Source organism: Bison bison, unplaced genomic scaffold, assembly GCF_000754665.1.
Source record: "Bison bison bison isolate TAMUID 2011002044 unplaced genomic scaffold, Bison_UMD1.0 scf7180017864262, whole genome shotgun sequence".
Lineage (NCBI taxonomy): Eukaryota > Metazoa > Chordata > Mammalia > Artiodactyla > Bovidae > Bison > Bison bison.
The window spans coordinates 2,351,433-2,376,275 of NW_011494834.1; the positions used below are offsets into that span (position 1 = coordinate 2,351,433).

Here is a 24,843-nt window from a genome sequence, read left to right on the forward strand (position 1 = left end):
TGTGTGCTCCTGCTAAGTCGCTTCAGTCATGTCTGACTCTGTGCTAACCCATAGACGGCAGCCCACCAGGCTCCCCTGTCCCTGGGATCCTCCAGGCAAGAACACTGGAGTGGGTTGCCATTTCCTTCTCCAATGCATGAAACTGAAAAGTGAAAGTGAAGTTGTTCAGTCTTGTCCAACTCTTAGTGACCCCATGGGCTGCAGCCCACCAGGCTCCTCTGTCCATGGGATATTCCAGGCAAGAGTACTGGAGTGGGGTGCCATCGCCTTCTCCGTTACTAGCATGTGAGATGAGTGCAATTGTGCAGTAGTTTGAGTACTTGGCATTGCCTTTCTTTGGGATTGGAATGAAAACTGACCTATCCCAGTCCTTTGGCCACTGCTGAATTTTCAAAATTTGCTGACATATTGAGTGCGGCACTTTCACATCATCATCTTTTCGGAGTTTGCATAAATTGGTGTAAATGGAATTAGTTACTGTCTAGTCAGCAAAATGTTACAATTTTCAAACAAAGATATTCCAAATTCTTGAGGAATTAATGAGAAAATAGTCAAAACTTTATGAAAATGGCTTATAGAGAATCACTTCATTTGTAAGCTACCAACTAGATAAATTTTAAGAATGGACATCTATTCTCCTTCATTTTTTTCACCCTATAGACATTCCTATATAATTTTGAGGTTGGCATACTATACACACAGTCATAGCTTTAACTGCAGTGGTGGAATACACAGTGATGACTCTTCAATCTCTTTATCCAGCCCAGTTCTTTCTTGTGCATATTAGGATTATATTTCAGTATATGTACCACATATTTCCACATAGATGCCCCATAAACATCTCATTGTTCCTTTATCTGTCTTATCTCTTTTCATGAAAAGAATCATGACCCATCCGATGAACGAGGTGAAAGTGCCCTCCTACTCCAGAGCACCATGTTTAATTAATCATCACATTCGGACAATTCTACCTTATTGGTGTCCCAGGCATATTTGCTACCCTTCAGTGTTATTACCAGAGCTTTCATTCTGTCCCTCCTCACTTCTTGGCTGCTTAGTTTTGGTAGCCTCTAAATTGGTCTCCCAATTTTCCTTCTTATTTCTCATCTCTCCTCCATGCTGTTACCTAGCAGTGTGAACTTTTGTAGTTCACTGTATCTCTTTAAAATTTGCTTCCTCATCTCTGAAATAGATACTGCATTTATACATTTTACCTCATAGAATCATAGGATTATGATACATACATAAATACATACATTCTACCTCATAGAATCATAGGATTATGATACATACATAAATACATACATTATATATAAACTCTGGTTATACTTGTCATACTTCACTGCAGCATATACTCTAAACTAAGCATATAAAGACTACCGTTGAAACAGATTATTTTTTAAGCTTCACAATCCATCAGGATTCTCAAGCTCACTTCTTAATAATACCTTCATAGGTTTTTTATTGCATGACAGAGCAGGCCACATATCATATATCAACTGTAATATAGCACTTTACTTCTTTAATGCAATGCTTAGCTGTAAATGTCTGTAACGACAAATGAAGTATTTAAATTTGAAGATACTTTGGATATATGGCAATACCTATAAATATAAAATCATCATTTCTGCCTGAATTGCACTTAAAAAAGTTCCAACTGCTTCTATTATTGGAAAAGTAATAATAACAATTATAACTATACCATGAAGTATTAAAAGCTGAACATTCAATTTGAAGGTGGCTAAAGTGAAAAAGTGTTGAAAAATGAACCTCATAAAATGCTTGCAATTTATACACATATGCTATATAGAGGCCCTAAAGAGCAGAGAAAAGAACTTTGGAGTTTTTATTGCAGTTCATCTTTTCAGAATCTCTTTCCCTTTCTGGCACGAGGGTAGTGCTATGGTTGATAGTTCGCATCTATAGATCATCCCTTTCCTATGTAAGAAAATTTGTTCTAAGATATGCAAATCTTAACTAAAAGTGTAGGGTTTCTAAATACTGCAAATGTCTTTTTATTTGTGCTAGGTTTAATAATACATTTTTAAAAGTGTTTTTATATAGACATACAGTTGACTTACAATATTGTGTTAATTTCAGATATACAGCATAGTGATTCACTGTTTTTACAGACGATACTCAATTTTTCACATTTGAAGTAGCTAACCATTAAATCCAGGTCAGGCAACTTACCATCATTACGCAGAGTCAGTGGTGTTGGAGGACTAAGTACTCGAGCATTCGTCACTGTGTTTTTCACCAGACAAATATAGCTGCCAACATCTGATGCTTGGACTTTAGAAATATAAAGGTTGCCTGTCTCCTGGGAAATGAACCGCCGGCTGTCTTCAGCCACAAAGGAAGGGAACTCATTAAATACCCAGCTATAGATGATTTCTGAAAATACAAAAAATTTAATGGTTGAAAGATAGATTATTTTATTAACAGTTATACTCAAACAACAAAGCCTTTATTGTGTTAGATATGTTGCAAGATCATACATATGTGATTCAGATATCTATATCATTTTGTATTTTATGTTCAAAGAACTATAGCTCTTCATGATTAAAGGAAGATCTGAAATATTTTATTTCATAAACATTTCTTAAAGCCCTTATCCATTCATCCATGCACTCATTCACTCAATTCTAATGTGTGTTGAATGTGTTTTAGATGACTGGCACTATGATATGATAGCACTGAAACTAAAAAGATGAGACAGAGAGTTGCCCATTCTCAAAGATCAGTCTAAGGAGAGAGATCTACCCAAACCTATGAAAAACCATGTGGAATAAAGAAATGGAGGTGTGCATTGTATCGAAAGGAAGCTGAGGGAAAAGGCAGTTAAGCCACAAGTCAAACAGCAAAAACTTCTTCTGCTGAGATGCCTGAGCTACATTCATTTACTAATTTTTTCACCAAATACTAGTTGAGGGTCATGGTAGGCCAAGAATGCTCCAAGTAGGGGGAAAAAAATGTGTGTGTTCTCATGGATCTTTCATTATAGTGGAAAGAACAAGAATACAGATCCAAAATAAGTATTTGTCAAGTGGTAATAAGTGCTGGGAAGAAAGCTAAAGCACGAATATAGAGCTGGAGAATAACAGGGGTGAAAAAGACATGTGAATTTATATTTTAAAACTCTGACTGCTGGATAGAGATGAGACTGTGTGAGGACAAAGCAGGGGCCAGGGGCAGGGGAAGCAGGAGGAATAATGTCCACTAGCCTCAGTGGCTATTTTCAAAACAGACATGAAATATGTAAATGATTTGCACTAGAATGGTGCTTAGTCGTGGGGACAGTAGTGGTAAAGTGGTGGGAAGTGATTGGTTCCAGTAAAAATGTGATGTTAGAGCTGATTGGAATTGTTGATGGATTGATGATGAAATGTGAGAAGGCAAAAAAATTAGTCAAGGAGTAAGATTTTGAGCCACCACCACAGTTCTGAGTTACTGGAGTGAAAAATCCCAGGAAAGGAATTAGAGGTTAGAGATACTGGAAATAAATCCAAATGACTACATACAGATTCACATGGTGTGTATGTTGTGTTAAGGAACTTGCGCTCTATCCTGGATGTTTTCTAGCAAAGAGATGACATAAATATGTACATCTGTAGGTGTGGGGAAAGAATAAATTAGCCATGATGATGCAGTTGGGCTCTCTCACACCATGGCCTCTCGCTCTTGCCCCACGTTTTGTAAATAATAATTATGTAACAGCTGAGATCACTTAGAGCACTGCACATGCATGTCATGAGGTGCTTGGCCACTGGCTACTTTGTGCCATAGACCTATAGGAATTTCAGCATGAAAGCCCTGGCTGCTGCTGCACATGATTATCTTATGTGAGGTTATGTTAGGTTTCCATTATGGCCATATTATGGTCATTTCTGACTGCTGCTGCAGCTGCTGTATTAGCCAGGAAAGAAGCTGTGTTATGGCTGCCATGCCAGCCAGGAGAGAATAAATGTGTCTGCAGTTCCTGTGGCTTCTCACGTCTTATTCCAGCCTCTTAGCTTGCCCCTTAGGTTCAGCGATCAATGTGAACAGCAAGACAATTGACATCACGAACAGAAACAGTGATACAATTGGTATAGTTTGCAGGATATGAACAGGTAGAGGAGCCCGAGGCTCCAACGGATGGAGGAAGCCAGTGGCCACCTTATAGCACATGGTACCATGTAGCCACAATCCTCTCAGCGTGGATTCTGGTAGAAGACTCGGAGGCAGTGGACAGTTCACTGGATAGCACTGAAAAGGCATTACAGGCAGTGAATTCCTGTTTGCTGAACAAGGCAGCATGGACTGCTGCCAGCACCATCAGGTGGATTTTCCTGACTGCCCTGAAGGTGGATATGGATCATACCCTATAAAATGCTGCACCAGTGCACAATGTGCAGAGATGTTTGGAAGAACTAGAGTAATGTATTTTGATGTTAGGGCCTTGTGGCCCTAAACCCATGGCCTTGAAGAATCCAGCATCTCTGACAGTAAGGCAGGAAGTGACAGTGATGATGAACATTATGAGATTAAGGATAACGATGATGGACGTTGTGAGACTGAGAATACCTGCTTGGCAGCGAGGCCTGTTGTACAGCAGAAAGTGAAGCATGAGCAGCCTATGGCCTGGGTGGACATCCTCAAGGGGCCCCCAATGTGACTGAGTTCACAACATATCAATCATGTACTCATGTGGAGTTGGTTGACTTGGGTAAGCAGTTTTGGCAAAAGCATGGGGGGTGGGGTGGGGGCAGAGACATTAGCAGCATGGTTTTTGTGACTTTGGGACCCTGGACAGTATCATATGTGTTACGGATGAAATAGAATCAGTCCAGTTCAGTTCAGTTGCTTAGTCATGTCTGATTCTTTGCGACCCCATGGACTGCAGTGCTCCAAGCCTCCCTTTCCCTCACCAACTCCCAGAGCTTACTCAAACTCATGTCCATTGAGTTGGTGATGCCATCTAACCACCTCATCTTCTGTCACCCCCTTCTCCTGCCTTCAATCTTTCCCAGCATCAGGGTCTTTTCCAATGAGTCAGTTCTTCACATCAGGTGGCCAAAGTATTGGAATTTCAGCTTCAGCATCAGTCCTTCCAATGAGTATTCAGGACTGATTTCCTTTAGGATGGACTGGTTGGATGTCTTTGCTGTCCAAGGGACTCTCAAGAGTCTTCTCCAACACCACAGTTCAAAAGCATAATTCTTTGGTGCTCAGCTTTCTTTATAGTCCAACTCTCACATCTAGACATGACTACTGGAAAAACCATAGCTTTGACTAGACGGACTTTAGTTGTCAAAGTAATGTCTCTGGTTTTTACTATGCTGTCTAGGTTGATCATAACTTTTCTTCCAAGAAGCAAGCATCTTTTAATTTCATGGCTGCAGTCATCATCTGTAGTGATTTTGGAGGGTTGGCATCTGTAACCATTTACCCTTCATTGAGACAAAGGTTGCAGAATGCTAGACCACTCATGCAAGGGAGGCCTAACCAAATGCATGCCTTCATGGAATGGATTAATGCTGCCGCCCACATTATGTGATCAAACATGGGAAAGCTCCTGGATACTGTGAATAAATGGCATATCTATACCAAGTTGACCCAAATGATGAGAGAACTGGGCATGAAGCATTGATATTTAACCTAAATACCCGAGGCCCAGATGACAAGCGTTTTATTGGCAGCATTCAATATGCTATTTTGAACAATGCCCCATCTACTGTTTTTGAGTCCAGGACTGCTATTCTTGTGACCTAGGTGTGGTGCCCCATCTATGAGGTGACCTTGATAGTAGCTAGCTTGGGAGAAACAGAGGGACAGCAGGAGGCAAAGGGTTGAAGGGGGCCTGAGCTGGTAAAGGCCCCCTCCTGGTGATGAGAATGCAAATGTGGGCTGATTTGTTGGCAGTGGGAATTGACAAATAAAGCTGATACACAGCCCAGTGCTCTGCTCCCAGAGCTGTGGAGGCAACTGAGACCAGAGCAGAAGTTTCAGTTTGGGATGCATCCACAGCAAGAGGTACAGGTGGTTCAGTTAAAAGATTACATGGTGCCCAAGAATGTTCTTTTGGATGATGCCCTTTTCCACTTTGAATAGGGCTCAGACCAAGGTGCCCTCCTGAAGAGTCAGGGACTGGAGACCGCATGTAGAACTTGTAATTCATTGGTCACTAGCTAATGTACAGAGAGTAATGGCCCTGGTTGACACTAGTGCTAAATGCAACCTTGTTTACATCTAGCCAGAGGCTGTGTCCTTACCTTTGGAAATTGGAAGGCTCCCTGTGTGAAAGGCTTTGTCCTATAATGTATGATGTAGGTTTATGCTGTGTTCTATAATGTAGATTTAGAGCAGTGAACTGTAAAGGCCACGCCCTGTGATGTGCTACTAACTTCTCATTCTCCTGCGGGTTTAGAACAATGTGAAAGCATTTGGAATGATGTGGTGCCCTGTCAATGCCAAAATTCCCCTCCTTGAAGGGGTGGGCCTGGCGCCTGTAGGGAGTTTTTGCAGGTCCTTAATAAAAAAGCCTGAAGGGGTAGAGTTGACCTTGTGGAGGCTTTCCTGCAATTTTACAAGGACTAGACTTGGCCAAGGAAGATAAAGGTACTCCACATGTAGTGGGTGGCTCTTCTAGCCCCATGAAGGCAAGGACTGCAACATGAGTTCCAGGTAATACTTGCCATTGGGTTTTGCTGTGTGTTGGAGATGTAACTGTTCATTGTTGTAGCATCTACTGCTGTTGCAAGATGTATATTCAAGGGTCAGTGTTACTCACCAAGGGACCATCACAAGAGATGGATCGCATGTGGATTGTGAGGTGAGAGACCCTGAAGGGGTGGAGTTTAGGGAAAGAGCAAATTAGCCAAGATGGCATGGTCAGGTTCTCTTGCCACATGGCCTCTCGCTCTTGCCCCACATTTGGTGAAAAATGATTATGCAATATCTGAGATCATGGCATCCAGTCCCATCACTTCAGGGCAAATAGATGGGGAAAGGATGGAAACAGTGAGAGACTTTATTTTCTTGCACTCCAAAAACACTGCAGATGGTGACTGCAGCCATGAAATTAAAAGATGCTTGCTCCTTGGAAGAAAAGATATGACAAACCTAGACAGCATATTAAAAAGCAGAGACATTACTTTACAAAAAAAGGTGCATATAGTTAAAGCTATGGCTTTTCCAGTAGTCATATATGGGTGTAAACTGAGCTCCAAAGAATTGATGCTTTTGAACTGTGGTGTTGGAGAAGACTCTTGAGAGTCCCTTGGACTGCAAGGAGATCCAACCAGTCCATCCTAAAGAGAATCAGTCCTGAATATTCATTGGAAGGACTGAAGCTGAAGTGGAATCTCCAATACTTTGACCACCTGATGTGAAGAACTGACTCATTGGAAAACACCCTGATGCTGGGAAAGACTGAAGGCAGGAGGAGAAGGGACAACAGAGGATGAGATGGTTGGATGGCATCACTGACTCGATGGACATGAGTTTGAGCAAGCTCTGGGAGCTGGTGATGGACACAGAGGCCTGGAGTGCTGCAGCCCATAGGGTTGCAAAGAGTTGGACACGACTGAGCAACTGAACTGAACTGAGCCGAACAGCTGTTTCACCATGAAAGCCCTGGATGCTGCTGCACTGGGGCTACACTGGAGCGACATCATGGTTATGTTATATTATGGTTCATTATGGCTGTATTATGGTTATATTCTGGTTGCTGCTACAGCTACTACACCAGCCAGGAGAGAGTCTGTGTTATGGCTGTCATGCCAGCCAGGAGAGAATAAACATGTCTGCAGTTCCTACAGCTCCTCACATCTTCTTCCAGCATTGTAGCTCGTGCCTTGCCACCCTAGGTTCAGCAAACAGAGAGACAATGTGAACAGCAAGACAATTGCCATCATGAACAGAACAGTGATAAAGTAGGGTATTCTGGTGATTCTGCAAAGGCTGAATTTAAGTAAGCCCAAGGTTGCCAAAGGGAGTGAGAGAACAATATTGCATACTGAAGGTAAGAGCTGAAGAAATCTGAATCAGAACCTAATCATAACAACAAGAAGAAAGATATTGGGATATTAGCCCAATAAATACATAGGAGGGCTTCCCTGGTGACTCAGACAGTAATGAATCCTCCTGAGATGCAGGAGACTTGGGTTTGATCCCTGGGTCAGGAAGATCCCTTGGAGAAGGGAATGCCTACCCACTCCAGTATTCTTGCTTGGAGAATTCCATGGACAAAGCAGACTTGTGGGCTATATCTCATGAAGTCACAAAGACTACACTTTCAAGACAAATGAAGAGATAGATAGTTCAGGAACACTTTCATATCTCCCTTGAATGGCTGGAAGGAGGATGGCATGTGAAGTTCAGGACTAAATAAAAATGAGGTCAAACTAATTTAAGGAGAAAGATCATTGGTTCACTTTCAGGACATTTTGAGTTTGAGGCAAATCCACATAAGCAGTTCCAGCAGTTAGTAAACATGTGTTTGAAGTTCACGAGAGTAAATCTGTGGTTGGAAGTTGTTGGTATATTGGTATAATTGAATAAGGTAAGTAGATGAGAATAAATATGGTGAGAAGATAGTTCTCTGGAAAGCACAACATCTAAATAAAAGAAAGAAAACAAAAAATGTTCAGAAAGGAAGAGGGAAGGAACCATTGGAAAAATTCAAGGAGAATAAAGAAAATGCAGTGCCACAGAGGCCAGTGGCTCAACCATTTCAGGAGGGTTAAATAATGCCAGCTAAGGAAAAAGGACTTAGTAGAAATATTTATATAGATAATAAAGGTAAATGTTACTTAAGATTGACATTTGGGGTATCACTGAATGGAAACTTCAATAGATGAGTGGAAATCAAAATCATATTGCAACTGAGTTAATAAAAGAAAAAAAATTGTTTGCCAATAGCATTAAAATCTCAATAGACATTACAATTACATGTGTTATAGCTGAAAGAGCAGATTCCGAGGTCCCTTTCTCCACAGTTATTTGCTTAATAACACCACTTGAACTTTTAAGAAAGCTCAAATGTGATTCTAATCTACAGTGAGGATTGGGAAGCCCTATTTTATGCCTTTCTTCTCTTCCTTTTTCTCTCTCCTTCCTTCTCTCCCTTCTCCTCCCTCCATCCTTTCTCCCTTCCAATATATGGCTTATTCTAATTGTTATAATGAGAGTTTCATTTGTTGCTGAAACAGCACTCAGACATTTTGATACTTTTTGCAATTTACTTTTGGGTTAGACTTTACTGGAGTTATCTCAATTTTTGATTTGTATTACTAGAAAATTTGGAAGAAGTAAAGCAAAGAACAATCACATTAGAGACTATCATTAACTGAAATCTAATTTTGTTGTACCAATAGTGTTTCTTGAGTCAATGTTTTGTAAAATATTTTTAGAATAAGCAGAAAGTATTTACACAAAATTGGCATTTTTCTCAAATTTTATAGGTTAATAGGTATTTGGGTATTCAACAATGTTCATTTAGTTTTTAAAATAAGTTTTTAGTTTTATATAGCAAAGCATTGGAGAAGGCAATGGCACCCCACTCCAGTACTCTTGCCTGGAAAATCCCATGGATGGAGGAGCCTGGTAGGCTGCAGTCCATGGGATCACTAAGAGTCGGATACGACTGAGCGGCTTCACTTTCACTTTTTCACTTTCATGCATTGGAGAAGGAAATGGCAACCTACTCCAGTGTTCTTGCCTGGAGAATCCCTGGGACTGGGGAGCCTGGTGGGCTGCTGTCTATGGGGTCACACAGAGTCGGACGTGACTGAAGTGACTTAGCAGTAGCAGCAGCAGCAAAGCATTTCATAATTTTAAGAAGGATAAAAAGTGGAAATAGTACCCAGTAGAAAAGCTGACAGTCTGAATTTGGATTGGATTTTCTGCCTGTGCCAAAAATGAATATATTGAACCAGTCTAAACCTCTCTTAAAGTTACTCTTTACTTTCTCTTATACATTTTTTTTCATTCTCTATCAGCATTTATTTAAAATTCTTTTCAAACTTGTCTTCACTTTCATGAAAAAACAAGCATTCACTTTACTTTTAGTATGTCAGAACCTGAAGATAACAAAAGGATTCAGGAAAGTAATAAAACATAGTTGGCTCTGAGGGCATAGTTTTTATGCCCATATAACACTTGGCTTCATAACATTTATGCTTGGCCTTAAAAATATTTTAATATAAGCTGATATATTAAATATTGAAATCTGGATATCATTACACATTATCAGAAGCACACTAAGATTAGTTGGTTAGTTGTGATTTTTCCCATTCTTCTCAGGTTTTTTTTTTTTTTTTAATAGTATGCTTGACTTAGACAATTTAAAATGTTTTAGAAGTCTTGATATTATTCTTCAATGTGTACCCCCTAAAGTTTTTATGTTAAATTTCTCTAGTGTATTTTTTTATACTGTGTGATAACATACATTTTGTTTACAAACTTGTACTGTGTTGACTTCAGGTTTTGGTTTCTTATGGGAGTTTTTTTTTTTTTAACTTTTTTCTTGAGTCAGTGAGAGCCATTCAATTTCACTGAAAGAATAGCACATTAAGGACCTGGTTTGGTGCAGACATTTATTCTAAATTTCCCTCTCAGGAAGACCCAAAGACTTGTCCTTTGTACCAGCATGAACAATCATCCTCAAGCTCCTAGACTCTATAGTCTACCTCCATGAATCTTTGTTGCCAATATTTCCTCAGGATTAATGGATTAATAGTATTCCTAGATGTCAGTTAGGATTTATTCCTAGAATTTTTCTATTTGTTTCTGATACCTGCTTTTTTCCCATTCCTTTGAGCTTGGCTATATATTAAGCTTTATTTTATTTATCATTTCTAAATTAGGGGAAAGGTTCTAGGTTGGCTCTATTTTCCTAGTTGAATGTCTGGGTTTTGTGGCTTTGTTCATTGCAGACTTTCATCACACTTGCTGTAATTGATTCAGTGTCGCCAAACAGACTAGGTTTCTTTTGCTCCCCTGACAAATAAGATGATTACTTAAATGATGTATTTCTATGTCTACAGGGTATAAAAACATGATCATCCTTATGGGAAAAGATGTTCATTTCTTATAACTGCAGTGCCATTAATTTTTTTAAAAAGTATGAGAAAGGGGAATAAAACTGCATACTGTACTCTCTGAAGTCTTTGAAAACAATTTAAATGAGTAATCATATGCAATTCATTTCAACATTCTCTAATATAACTGCAAGTTAGAAGATAACCATTCTTCTTCCAAATAATGTGTGTACATAGTAGAAGCTGTGGGTCAAAAGATTAGGAGAGAACACAATGGGTATAGCAATTGATTTGTTCACCACCCAATTAATACTGTGACTCTTTTAGGGAGTCTAGTATTTTTTTTTGTTTGTTTTTTGTTTTTATCCTTGTCAGCTATAAAAAGGAAAACCTAAAAATCAGAATCTTCTGTATTTTTTAATATATTTTATGTTTTATAATAAAATTTTCAGCTAATGGGCTATATTTATCACAATCTCTGCTCTTATCTGTTTTTGGTTATCCTTGTAATGTGATATATATAAAATAGCTATAATTTGTTCTTTATTATACCAGTGGAACTTTTTAGTTTGCTTTAATATTAAATTAAGCTTTTTACTTGTAGTTTGATATGTTTTTTCATTAATTTTTACTGGATACTGCTTAATAGAGTGTATGTCATAAACAATTTAGTGTTTATTAATTGCTTTGTAAACATTTTTGGTTTTACAGTTCCATTATCTGTTGTGACTCCTTTGCCTCCAGTTCTGAAGAAATAATTGATGTGAATATATTTGAATAATGAAACTTAGTAAGTTATTGGATAAAATGGCACTGCTTTAAAAAATGGCACAATGAAGATATTTGCTGATATAAAGTTTGTAGCGTGTGGCTAGCTACCATTTTGAATTTTAGAATTAATGACATCATGAAGGAAATTATAGGGAATTGTACCATTAATTATCCATTACTACTTACCATAAGGGGATATACTCCTTGGAAGGAAAGTTATGACCAACCTAGACAGCATATTAAAAAGCAGAGACATTACTTTGGCAACAAAGGTCCATCTAGTCAAGGCTATGGTTTTTCCAGTGGTCATGTATGGATGTGAGAGTTGGACTACAAAGAAAGCTGAGCACCAAAGAATTGATGCTTTTGAACTGTGGTGTTGGAGAAGACTCTCAAGAGTCCCTTGAACTGCAAGGAGATCAAACCAGTCAATCCTGAAGGAAATCATTCCTGAATATTCATTGGAAGGACTGATGCTGAAGCTGAAACTCCAATACCTTGGCCACCTGATCTGAAGAGCTGACTCATTGGAAAAGACCGAGACTGGAAAGATTGAAGGCAGGAGGAGAATGGGGTGACAGAGGATGAGATAGCTGGATGGCATCACTGAAGCTATGGACATGAGTTTGGGTAAACTTTGGGAGTTTGTGATGGACAGGGAGGCCTGGCGTGCTGTGGTTCATGGGGTCGCAAAGAGTTGGATACGACTGAGTGACTGAACTGAACCGAATCTGAAACTAAGGCAATGTTATTTGCATTGCAGATTTATACCTGCATTGTGATAGAAAATGTCATTATTAGCAACATTATGTACTCTTGCCAGAGTAGAAACTAAATCTACTGCATTTACCACCATATACCTTAGGTCCCAACAGAATGGCTGGTGTTTAGTTGCTCAATACATAGTTGATGAGAAAATGAATAATTAGAAGATAAATACCAATATATATTTAATAAATAGTTCTAAATTTTAAGAGTAGATTTTTTCATATTTTATATTTCCTATTGCAAATTTTTAAAGATGTACTTGAACTTATCTTGGCCTTTAGAATATAAATGAAAAATTACGTTTGATAACTGAGCTAAAAACAGATCCTGAGAAGTAATGTAGGCAATTTTAAAAATCTGAATTGTACAGTCAATGAACAAAAGAGAAAGGGTCATGTTTACAAAGTTACTATGAAGTATTTTTGTGATTTATTCTATTAAGTAAATTAAACAGAGGTTTAGAGGGATGCTAAATTTGAGGTGATCCAACCTCCCTCTTTCATGGTTGGTGATTGCAGCCATGAAATTAGACTCTAGCTTCTTGGAAGGAAGACTATGACAAACCTAGACAGCGCATTAAAAAGCAAAGACATCACTTTGCCAGCAATGATCCATATAGTCAAACCATGGTCTTTCAAGTAGTGATTACAGATGTGAGAGTTGGACCATAAAGAAGGTTGAATGCCAAAGAATTGATGATTTTGAACTGACAGCAAGGAGATCAAATCCATCAGTCCTATGGGAAATCAGCCCTGGATATTCATTGAAAGGACTGATGCTGAAGCTGAAGCTCCAATACTTTGTCCACCTAATGCGAACAGTCAACTCACTTGAAAAGATCCTGCTGCTGGGAAAGACTGAAGGCAAAAGAAGAGGGTGGCAGAGGACGAGATGGTTGGATAACATCACCAATTCAATGGATGTGAACTTGGGTGCACTCTGGGAGAGGATGAGGGCCAGGGAGGCCTGGTGTGCTGGAGTCAACAGTGTTGCAAAGAGCTGGACATGACTTAGCTACTGAACAACAACCACCACCTCCCTCTCAGGTTAAGAGTCTTAACGGTGGTCAGTCATTTTGCCTCTGCTTGAATATATCACTGTCACTGCTGAGGAAGCTGATTTGGCAGCTCGAGTTATTAAATGGATCATATCTAAAGATTATTTTGGCTGCTAGTTTTAGAGTAGAGACTGAGATTAAGACAACTTTGAGTATTCACAAGTAGGTACTGATACGTTTTTATATGCAAAGCACCATTTAAGGTATGTAGATATAAGGTGGGAGAAGGCAATGGCACCCCACTCCAGTACTCTTGCCTGGAAACTCCCATGGGCAGAGGAGCCTGGTGGGCTGCAGTCCATGGGGTCGCAAAGAGTCAGACATGACTGAGTGACTTCACTTTCACTTTTCACTTTCATGCATTGGAGAAGGACATGGCAACCCACTTCAGTGTTCTTGCCTGGAGAATCCCAGGGATGGGGGAGCCTGGTGGGCTGCCATCTATGGGGTCGCACAGAATCAGACGGACACGACTGAAGCAACTTAGCAGCAGATATAAGGTGGAGCTGGGAAAGGAACTAACTTGAGAATTAACTATGAGTTACACACTTTGCACATTTTTCCCCAACTCCCAGTCACACATATACACAGAGATTAGAAGGCAATGCCATGAATGAATAAGACTATGGACTTTGGAATCACAAAGATCATAGTTCCAGTGATGGCTGCATGATCTAATGACCTATGTACATTTGGGCAAACTAGAGAGTTCCCTGGTGGCTCAAATGGTAAAGCCTCTGCCTGCAATGCAGGAGACCTGGGTTCAATCCCTGTGTAGGGAAGACCCCCTGGAGAAGGAAATGGTAACCCATACCAGTACTCTTGCCTGGAAAATTCCATGGACAGAGGAACCTTGTAGGCTACAGTCCATGGGTCACAAAGAGTCAGACACAACTGAGCGACTTCACTCACTCACTTTAGTCTCTCATCTATAAAATGCAATTAATGGTGAAACTGTAGGTTAAATGAGATATTATATGTAAGATTAGTACTTTTAGAACTAGACACAGTTATTACCATCACTATAATCATCTTCAACATTAAAGTTGTGAGGCTCAAATGGGTGAGCCAATGGAAAATTATACCTAATAATTTTTAGAGAAAAAAATGCAATCTGACTCACCCTGAGCCTATATCTTGTTATCATATTTTATCTTTGCATCACACTGCTTTAATTATTATATTCTAATATTGTGAGTGTGTGTGTGTGCTAAGTTGTTTCAGTCATGTCCAACTCTTAGCGACCCTATGGTCCATAGCCTGCCAGGCTCCTCTGTCCATGGAATTCTCCAGGCAAGAACACTGGTGTGGGTTGCCATTCCCACCTCCAGAGGATCTTCCTGACCCAGGGACTAGACGTGCATCCCTTACATCTCCTGAACTGGTAGCAGGTGCTTTACCACTAGTGCCACCTGGGAAGCCTATTCTAATATTATTGAATCTCAATTTCAATATTCATAAATAGGATAGTAATATCTAAATGATATGATTGTGCTGAGGATTACATAAGCCACTTAAATGAGAGTGTTCAACCTGCAGAAACTGTTCAGTAAGGGTAGCTGTTGGCTTAGGATAAATGACCTGATATATTCCAGTAGAATTTGGTACAGTGCAGATTCCTTGTGAACCTTGTATGTCTGGGTTTAATTTCTACAAGTATCAAATATTTCACCTCTAAAACTTAGCCAGAAGCAAGAATGCTGAGAGCAACAGCAGAAGAAAGTTGTCTAACTGACACTTGGTTAGAGCCCAGAGAATCAAGATATTTTTAAAGATGTGAAAAATGCAAGAGAGGACATTTGTGGTATGTTTTAAAAATTGAATCATCTTAATACAAAGACAGTCTGTATTACATAGTTTCATTTATCTTGGTTGAACAAAACAAAGTACTAATTCTTCTTTTTATAAGTTTTTGAGACATGTATTTTCATTACATTTATTACCTAGAGTCAGAAGCAACACAGTTCTGCTTAAGAATTATAATACGTCACTGAGACAAAATAAAAATTTATATGCATATAACTCAAAACACCTTTAGCAAAACAAAATATAAAGAAAAGAGTATTTATAATAGAAACAGTAGTAAACTGGCATTCTCTCACAATCCATAACTCAAAGGATTCCAAGGAAGTGAATTCCAAGTTCTAGAGTTCAAGTGGGTGACAATAGCTATTTTTATTTTCCCTGAGGAATGTTTGACACTACAGAGGACATTTTTTTAAATCTCAGGAGCCCTGTGTCTAGATATAAAGGTCATTGCTTACTCTTTTTGAAATGCAACCTAAATTTCTTGCTTCGCTAAGGGGTTTTTAATTATTTTTTATTGAATTGTAAACTCTATCAGGTCAGAGACCAGCATTTTCTCAACAGGGTGTGATAGTCTATAGCACAGGTTCAACTTAGGTTTTGGACTTTGCATTCACACTAAACTTTCAACAATTGCTTATTAAAGTGCACCGATACTAGCCCTTGATGAACAACAAGATATCTGTTTACTAAAACCTTGCCAAGTAATAAGACCTGGTGTGCTTATCAAAATTATGAAGAGCTTAGCTGAAAGGAAAAAAAAAAAAAAGATGCATGGAGATTTACTTGGAGATTGTGTAGTTCATTCATTAGATATGACCAAGGTAACCTATAAGTTTATCCTCCTTAAATCAGAACACTTGACCTTAATGATAACAACAGTAACAGTGAACATTTATGTTCTTAGATCAGTTTCCTAGAAACAGAATCTGAGAAGGGAATTCCTTTGAATGTGATTCATTCATAGAGTGTTCTCAGGAGAAGGGCTTAAGGGAAGAAGGACTGGGTAAAGAGAAAAAAAAAAGGATAGAATTAGTTTAGGAAACTAATCCCACTTAGGGCTTTGGGAATGCAAATTTCACCGTCGACTTGGTAAGTCAACAGAAAGTAAAGAGAATCAGTCTTTATGGCACCCCACTCCAGTACTCTTGCCTGGAAGAGCCCATGGACGGAGGAGCCTGGTAGGCTGCAGTTCATGGGGTCGCTAAGAGTCGGACACGACTGAGTGACTTCACTTTCACGTTTTCACTTTCATGCATTGGAGAAGGAAATAGCAATCCACTCCAGTGTTCTTGCCTGGAGAATCCCAGGGATGGGGGAGCCTGGTGGACTGCTGTCTATGGGGTCGCACAGAGTCGGACACAACTGAAGTGACTTAGCAGCCCCTACATCCATCAGTTACTGGCTGCCAGCAGGGAGTCCTACTTGCACCTCCCTTCTCTCTGAAGAAGGTACAGCTGCCAGATGAGTGCAAAACCAGATGAGAGAAAATGGGATGTAACACCAATAGGATCTAGTAAAACTCTATAGCACCAATGGGTTCTGTACAGTGTTTCTATGTATACTAGTTTAGTTAAATCTTACTGAGATAAGTAACCCTGTTTTATGAATGAGGGAACTGGGATACAAAGATCAAAAACTTGACCAAGAAGTCTTACTGAGCACAGATCTCTATTTGAAAAAAGAAAAGCCTGATTAGTAGCTATTTCAAGTATCTATTAGATGGAGTTATGTATACCATAGGATCCAATTTTGCCAATTAAAACTTTCATGCTTCAAACAACTATTCAAAGAAGTGTCTAAATCCCACTCACTAGACAAAAGCAGGTTTCTGGATTCCTATTAATTACTGAGTAACTATCTAATTAAACTGTGATCACAGAGCCTCAATTATGTTAAAAGGTAAAGGTGTATCCTGCTAGCATAAAAGCTTACTGTAAGATAGGACAGAGTGACTGACCTGCAGATGTTCACAGGGATAAAAGCAATTGTACACATTTGCCAATAAGTATACTTATTCCTGCTCTCCTCTTATATTAAGACTATATGGAATCTAGAAAAATGGTACGGATGAACTTATGTGCAGAGCAGGAATAGAGACGCAGATGTAGGCAATGGACTTGTGGACACAGCAGGGGAAGGAGACAGTGAGACAAATGGAGAGAGGAGCATTGATATATATACACTACCATACCATGTGTAAAATAGATGGTGGGATGCTGCTGTATAGCACAGGGAGCCTCCCAGTGCTCTCTGATGACCTAGAGGGGAGGGATGGGGGTGGGGGTGGAGAGGCTCAAGAGGGAGGGGATATAGACATAGCTTCAGATGTATACTTACAGCTGATTCACATTGCTGTAAGGCAGGAACCAACACAACATTGTAAAGCAATTATTCTCTAATTAAAATTTTTTTAAAGACTTAGAATTTTTCAAATAGTTAACCAAAAAAAAAATCCATGCATAAATAATCCAATATTGCTGGTATCAGTGATTGATAAGTAGGAAGGACTAATCTTGAGCAATATTCCAAAGGAGGGAAAAAGGAAATCTTGAATAGTAGAATAAAGTTTACTCATTTTTCTGTGTTTCATTTAGTAAAATGTATTTTATCCTAAAGGTATTTGTCATTTGTACATAAATAAAAGAAATAAAATTTAATTTAGCTCTAGGCATTTGAAGCAAAAGAAAATTCATAAAGTATGTATTCAAAACAGTCAACATTTTTCATAGTGCATTTTTAATAGATATCTAACATTTTAATTTCATGCTATGCAAATTTTATACTGTAAATTTGAAGATTTACTGCATCAGAAATACTAGCAGAAATAAATATGAGTTTAAAATTATCCCTCTTTTAGGTAGATAAGCGGAGAAGGCGATGGCACCCCACTCCAGTACTCTTGCATGGAAAATCCCATGGACGGAAGAGTCTGGTGGGCTGCAGTCCATGGAGTCGCAAAGAGTCGGACACGATTGAGCGACTGCACTTTCACTTTTCACTTTCATGCATTGGAGAAGGAAATGGCAACCCACTCCAGTTTTCTTGCCTGGATAATCCCAGGGATGGGGAGCCTGATGGGCTGCCATCTATGGGGTCACACAGAGTCGGACACGACTGAAGTGACTTAGCAGCAGCAGTAGGTAGATAAGCTCACAGAAGACAAAATCCTACAGAGTTATGATTAGCCTAAGTGTTGTATTTTAAATATGAAATTTTGGTTGCTTTTGGATTACATTTATCATGTAGGTGCAGTAGAGAATCTTTCAGTTCAGTTCAGTTGCTCAGTCATGTCTGACTCTTTGCGACCCCATGGACTACAGCACACCAGGCTTCCTTGTCCATCACCAACTCCTGGAGCTTACTCAAACTCATGTCCATAGAGTCGGTGATGCCATCCAACCATCCCATTCTTTATCATCTGCTTCTCCTCCCTCCTTCAATCTTTCCCAGCATCAGTGTCTTTTCAAATGAGTTAGTTCTTCACATCAGGTGGCCAAAGTATTGGAGTTTCAGCTTCAGCATCAGTCCTTTCAATGAATACTCAGGACTGATTTCCTTTAGGATGGACTGGTTGGATGTTATTGCAGTCCAAGGGACTCTCAAGAGTCTTCTCCAACACCACAGTTCAAAAGCATCAATTCTTCACTGCTCAGCTTTCTTTATAGTCCAACTCTCGCATCCATACGTGACTACTGGTAAAACCATAGCTTTGACTAGACGAACCTTTATTGGCAAAGTAATGTCTCTACTTTTTGACATTCTGTCTAGGTTTGTCATAGATTTTCTTCCAAGGACAAAGAGTCTTTTAATTTCATGGCTGCAGTCCTCATCTGCAGTGATTTTTGGAGCCCCCAAAATAAAGCTTCTTGCTGTTTCCATTGTTTCCCCATCTATTTGCTGTGAAGTGATGGGACTGGATGCCATGATCTTAGTTTTCTGAATGTTGAGCTTTAAGCCAACTTTTTCACTCTCCTCTTTCACTTTCATCAAAAGGCTCTTTATTTCTTCTTTGTTTTCTTCCATAAGTGTGGTGTCATCTGCATATCTGAGGTTATTGATATTTCTACCGGCAGTCTTGATTCCATCTTGTGCTTCATCCAGGCCAGCATTCCTCATGATGTACTCTGCATAGAAGTTAAATAAGCAGGGTGGCAATATACAGCCTTGATGTACCCCTTTCCCAATTTGGAAACAGTCCATTGTTCGATGTCACATTCTAGCTGTTGCTTCTTGTCCTGAATACAGATTTCCCAGGAGGCAGGTCAGGCAGTCTGGTATTTCAGTCTCTTTAAGAATTGCCCATAGTCCAGGTTCAATGCACGATACTGGATGCTTGGGGCTGGTGCACTGGGACGACCTGGAGGGATGGTATGGGGAGGGAGGAGGGAGGAGGGTTCAGGATGGGGAACACATGTATACCTGTGGTGGATTCATTTTGATATTTGGCAAAACTAATACAATTATGTAAAGTTTAAAAGTAAAATAAAATTAAAAAAAAAAAAAAGAATTGCCCATAGTTTTCTGTGATTCATCCAGTCAAAGGCTTTTGTGTAATCAATAATGCAGAAGTAGATTTTTTTCATGGAATCCTCTTGCTTTTGCTTTTTCAATGGCCCAATGGATGTTGGTAGTTTGATCTCTGGTTCCTCTGCCTTTTCTAAATCCAGCTTGCACATCTTGAAGTTCATGATTCACATACTGTTGAAGCCTTGCTTGGAGAATTTTGAACATTACTTTACTAGCATGTGAGATGAGTGCAATTGTGCAGTAGTTTGAGCATTCTTTGGCATTACATTTCTTTGGGATTGAAATGAAAACTGACATTTTCCAGTCCTGTGACCACTGCTGAGTTTTCCAAATTTGCTGACATATTAAGTGCAGCACTTTCACAGCATCATCTTTTAGGATTTGAAATAGGTCACCTGGAATTCCATCAAAACTCCACTAGATTTGTTCCAACAAAACTCCACTAGCTTTGTTCGTAGTGATGCTTCCTAAGGCCCACTTGACTTCACACTTTAGGATGTCTGGCTCTAGGTTAGTGATCACAGCATCATGTTTATCTGGGTCATGAAGATCTTTTTGCATAGTTCTTCTGTGTATTCTTGTCACCTCTTTTTAATATCTTCTGCTTCTGTTAGGTCCATACCCTTTCTGTCCTTTATTGCTTCTATTTTTGCATGAAATGTTCCTGTGGTATCTCTAATTCTCTTGAAGAGATCTTTAGTCTTCCAGAGTCTTTAGATCTATAAGTCTAGATATCAAGCCTAGAGAATCTTTAGATAATATGTTATTATAATGAGATTCCTGCTGCCCAACTTCTTCTTACATTCAAGGTAATTTTTCATAAACATTTTTATGTTTTTACCACTTAAGTAATATTCATTAATCCTTCATGCAAATCTTTAATGAAAGTGATTTATTTGTCACATTACCATGCATCATATAGAAATAGTTGATACTGTCTATTTATCAAGAGACACTGAAATGGTTTATTTTCTGCTCTAGGGGCTTGTCCCTATGGGTCACCTGCTTGAGAAAAAATAATACTAACCATAAATTACATATTTATATCTGTTAATATATAATCACTGTAATAAATCTTCAAATTTCTATTCATTTGAATTCACATAGCATATAACCTTGGCTAGAACTTTTTTAGTTGATTTCTTTAACAAAAATAGAAAAGTTGGTATGAGTAATACTATTAATACAAGCAATATAAAAAGTATTTAGAATTTATTAGTTTTCTAATTCTACAGGAGATTTTTTTCTGTAAAAATCAGATGTATTTTGATCTTTATAATCTTATTTGCATCTTTTCTCTCTCGCAATTATTATCGAATATGCCTATGAAATAGATGTTATGATAAATTCCAGTAATGATCAATAGAGGCTCGGGGCAAGAAGGAAGAAATATGGCTTTAAAATTGGTATATATGTATATATGTATGTGTGTGTATGTATATATATATCTTTCCTTCGTGGCTCAGATGGTAAAGAATCCACCTGTGAAACAGAAGACCTGGGTTCAATCCCTGGGTGGGAAGATTCCCTTAAGAAAAGCATGGCAACCCACTCCAGTATTCTTGCCTGGAGAATCCCCATGGACAGAGGAGCCTGGCAGGCTATAGTCCATGAAGTGGTAGAGTCAGACACGACTGAGCAACTAAAGCACAGCATAGCACAAGGCAATTGAGTGGCCACTATTCTGAGCCTAGTACTCATATTAAATATGAATGTTAGACATTCAGAGACATGTGGCTGGTATATACTATGAAAATAAATGGTTCAAATGTCAAAAATATGTTGGCTTTCCCTGAGTCAATTATTTTTTCTTGTTTCTCTTATTCTCTTTTAAATTTGCCTAGAAGTTTTGCAGACTTCTATTTCCTAAACTGGCTATTCTTTGGTTGATTCCTATATTGCCTCAATCTTTAACATGTTTTATAGTTTCTGGATAAGAAAGGTGTTTACTTTTTAAAAATCAAACTTATTCAGACTTCTTTGTTGCAAATTAATTACTTGGATGTGTTCTGAGTATTCTCCACAAGCCTGGGCTCTGTGATGTATCTTTCTCCATAAGCCTCTGTTCCTAGTTTGTTGGTTAATTAATGATTCTCATGATTGTCTAATGATATTTTCTAAAATCACAAGACTACTATTAATTAAAATAAAAATATAGCTAAAATAAAAATACTATAATTTTCTTGGGACCCAGGATTAATCAATATTGCAGTCTTAGAAATAGGAAAACTGTATGTCTATAAGTTTTACTATAAATTTCAAGAATGCAAAGCAGTTGGATGGATAAATTTACTCAGACACCACTGATTTAGGAGTTGACTGTTAAAGATGAAAAAATGAGGAGTTCTGATTTATAGGGATCATCTAAAGAAACTGACTGCATACAAATTTCTTAAATGAAAATCACAAAATATCAGGATACATCACATCAGAGACTGGGTAAAGCGGGAAGATAAATTTTTTAAAAATAAATACTTATTCCTTATTCTTAGTGAAAGGAAATGCTTCAGACACCAGTGATACTAGTACGAATCCTGTCACATGTGTGTTAGTTGCTTAGTGTGTCCAACTCTTTTTGCAACCCCGTGAATTGCAGCCCACCAGGGTCCTCTGCCCATGGAATTCTCTAGGCAGGAATACTGGAGTGAGTAGCCATTCCCTTCTCCAGGTGATCTTCTGACTCAGGAATCAAACCCCAGTCTCCTGAATTGCAGTCAGATTCTTTACCATCTGAGCCACCAGGGAAGCCCTGTCATAGTAGAGTGAAATGAGATGTGTACTAGGAACCTAGCTTCCTAATCCAGTGGAGACCTCTCTGCAAGAACTGAGCCTCATGAGGCTCAACTCAGAGAGTACATGCATTGGCGTAAGGTAATGTGACACTGTGGACAAAAACAAGGACTTCATATCAATGCAAAAATGCTTTTGAACTTTTGCATCTAGCAGCTATGTGGTCTTCAGCTAATTACCTGACTTTTTCAGTTCTGTTTATCCATTTGTAAAATAATATAAATAACACCTAGTTCTTAGGATTTGAGGGAAATGTTTACAAAAATGTTAACATAATTTCATGAGTATATTAAGTGTTCATACATTTTCATTATCATCTAAACTGCTAACATGAGTATATATGTAAATATATATCTATATATTTATGTATATGTATATAATTTTTGCTATGTGTACCATATTTGCCTAATTAGTCTAGCAGTCACTAAAAGCCCCATAAAACATTGCTTCTTACCCGTATGCATAAAAGAGTGCTTTGACTGTGCATGTTGGTAACATATATACATGTTATTCTTGTTCCAATTTATCATACAACATATAGATTGTGCAGTATTAAAATATCTGTATCTTTTATACTATTTTTTGCTTCATAATATTCCCAACTGACATCAAATTGGAGTTTAGGAGTATTTTTTTCTATAGTCATGGCACACACTTACCAATAGATCTTAAGTCTCTTGTACAAGACTCTTTCATGGAATTTAAAACTTACTGTCCTTACTGTCCTGCTCTTATGCCTCAACAACCTCTTTCCTATAACACTCAATATTATCTGCCACTCTTCACTATCACCGATGCTTCATTTTAGAGTGATTCTCATATCGATATGTTTCTTACAATGTCATTTCCCTGGACTAGAATGTATTCCCCCCTTCCTTCTGCCCAATCACTCGCCTATACACAAATCAAGCACAGGTGCTGTTTTCTTGAAGAACCCATCAGGAGTCACTTTTAACTCTTCCTTTCTGAAATATTATGGCCATATCACTAACTTGTATCCTGACTTGCTTGAAATAGTACTATATACACCATTTATAGCATTTTGCCCAGTAGGATTATTAATACTCTCTCGTTTCACTTTCAAAAATGTTTCTGTATTAAATATATTTTATGGTCTTCCAAATCCCTATTCATCATAAACAAAAGCTCCTCTTGTATTGGTACTGACTACGTTCTCTCATTGCCCTCTATTCTATGTGGCTATATCAGTTTCCCCTCTTGGATTATATATACATCATAGAGCAGGGGCTGTGTCATATGCTTTCTGAACAAACATGGCACCAATTAAATTAAATTAATTAAAAAATTAAAGATCAAGTTACTTAAATTAATTTATATTTAGAGACTTTAAAAAGGATGTCATGTTTTCATTCAAGATAGTTGGCGATATTTGAGTGGCACCAGAGTATTCTTGCATGTCATTTCTCCAGCTGTCTAAAATAGTGTCCAACTCATCACAGTGTCCAGGGAACAGTCTATAAATCCTTTTCTGATGATGAATGCACTCTTTTGTCATTTCATCATAAGTGAAATAAGATGTTTTCTTATATTCTTTCTTCAGCCCTTGGTAATAGAATTTTATAAATCTTTTAAGATTCTATGTGATTTTGACCCTGGATATTGCTTTAACTGTAACACTGTCTTTGCTTTCTTCAATTCACCCAAGCCTCCCTGGCCTTCTTACTTGTTTTCAACCTAAGACATGTATATTAATTTGTTACCTTAGTCTGAAACATTATTCTTCCAGATGTTTTTGTGGGTCACTGCTTGACTTCTCTTCAGATCACTGTTCAAATGGCTCCTTCTGGGCAGTGCTCTCTAGCCAACTCACCTAAACCAGCTTTATCACTCCTCTTGCATTCCCTCTCTCTCTCACACACATATACATATGTACATACATACATACATATATATATTTCTTATTGGTTGTCTTCTGCACCACAATGTGAGTTTTATTAGGGTAGGAACCTTACCTATTGGTTCACCACCATAACCCTCAGGATTGTGAAAAGCGGCAGATACAGAATAAGTAATGGTTGAATGAACGGAGAATTAACACAATAGTGAAAATGTTTTCTACTAAATGTCATAACA

General features: G+C 38.4%; 1 protein-coding gene across 1 annotated transcript in view; it reads right to left on the reverse strand.

Annotated features, from left to right (window-relative positions):
- The window catches only part of CNTN5 (contactin 5), a 671,487-nt gene that overhangs the window by 477,582 nt on the left and 169,062 nt on the right, over positions 1 to 24,843 (reverse strand). Inside the window, exon 5 of the mRNA XM_010848232.1 lies at positions 2,194 to 2,397. Within this exon, the coding sequence (XP_010846534.1) occupies positions 2,194 to 2,397 (204 nt within the window). The remainder of the gene's footprint in view (positions 1 to 2,193; positions 2,398 to 24,843) is intronic.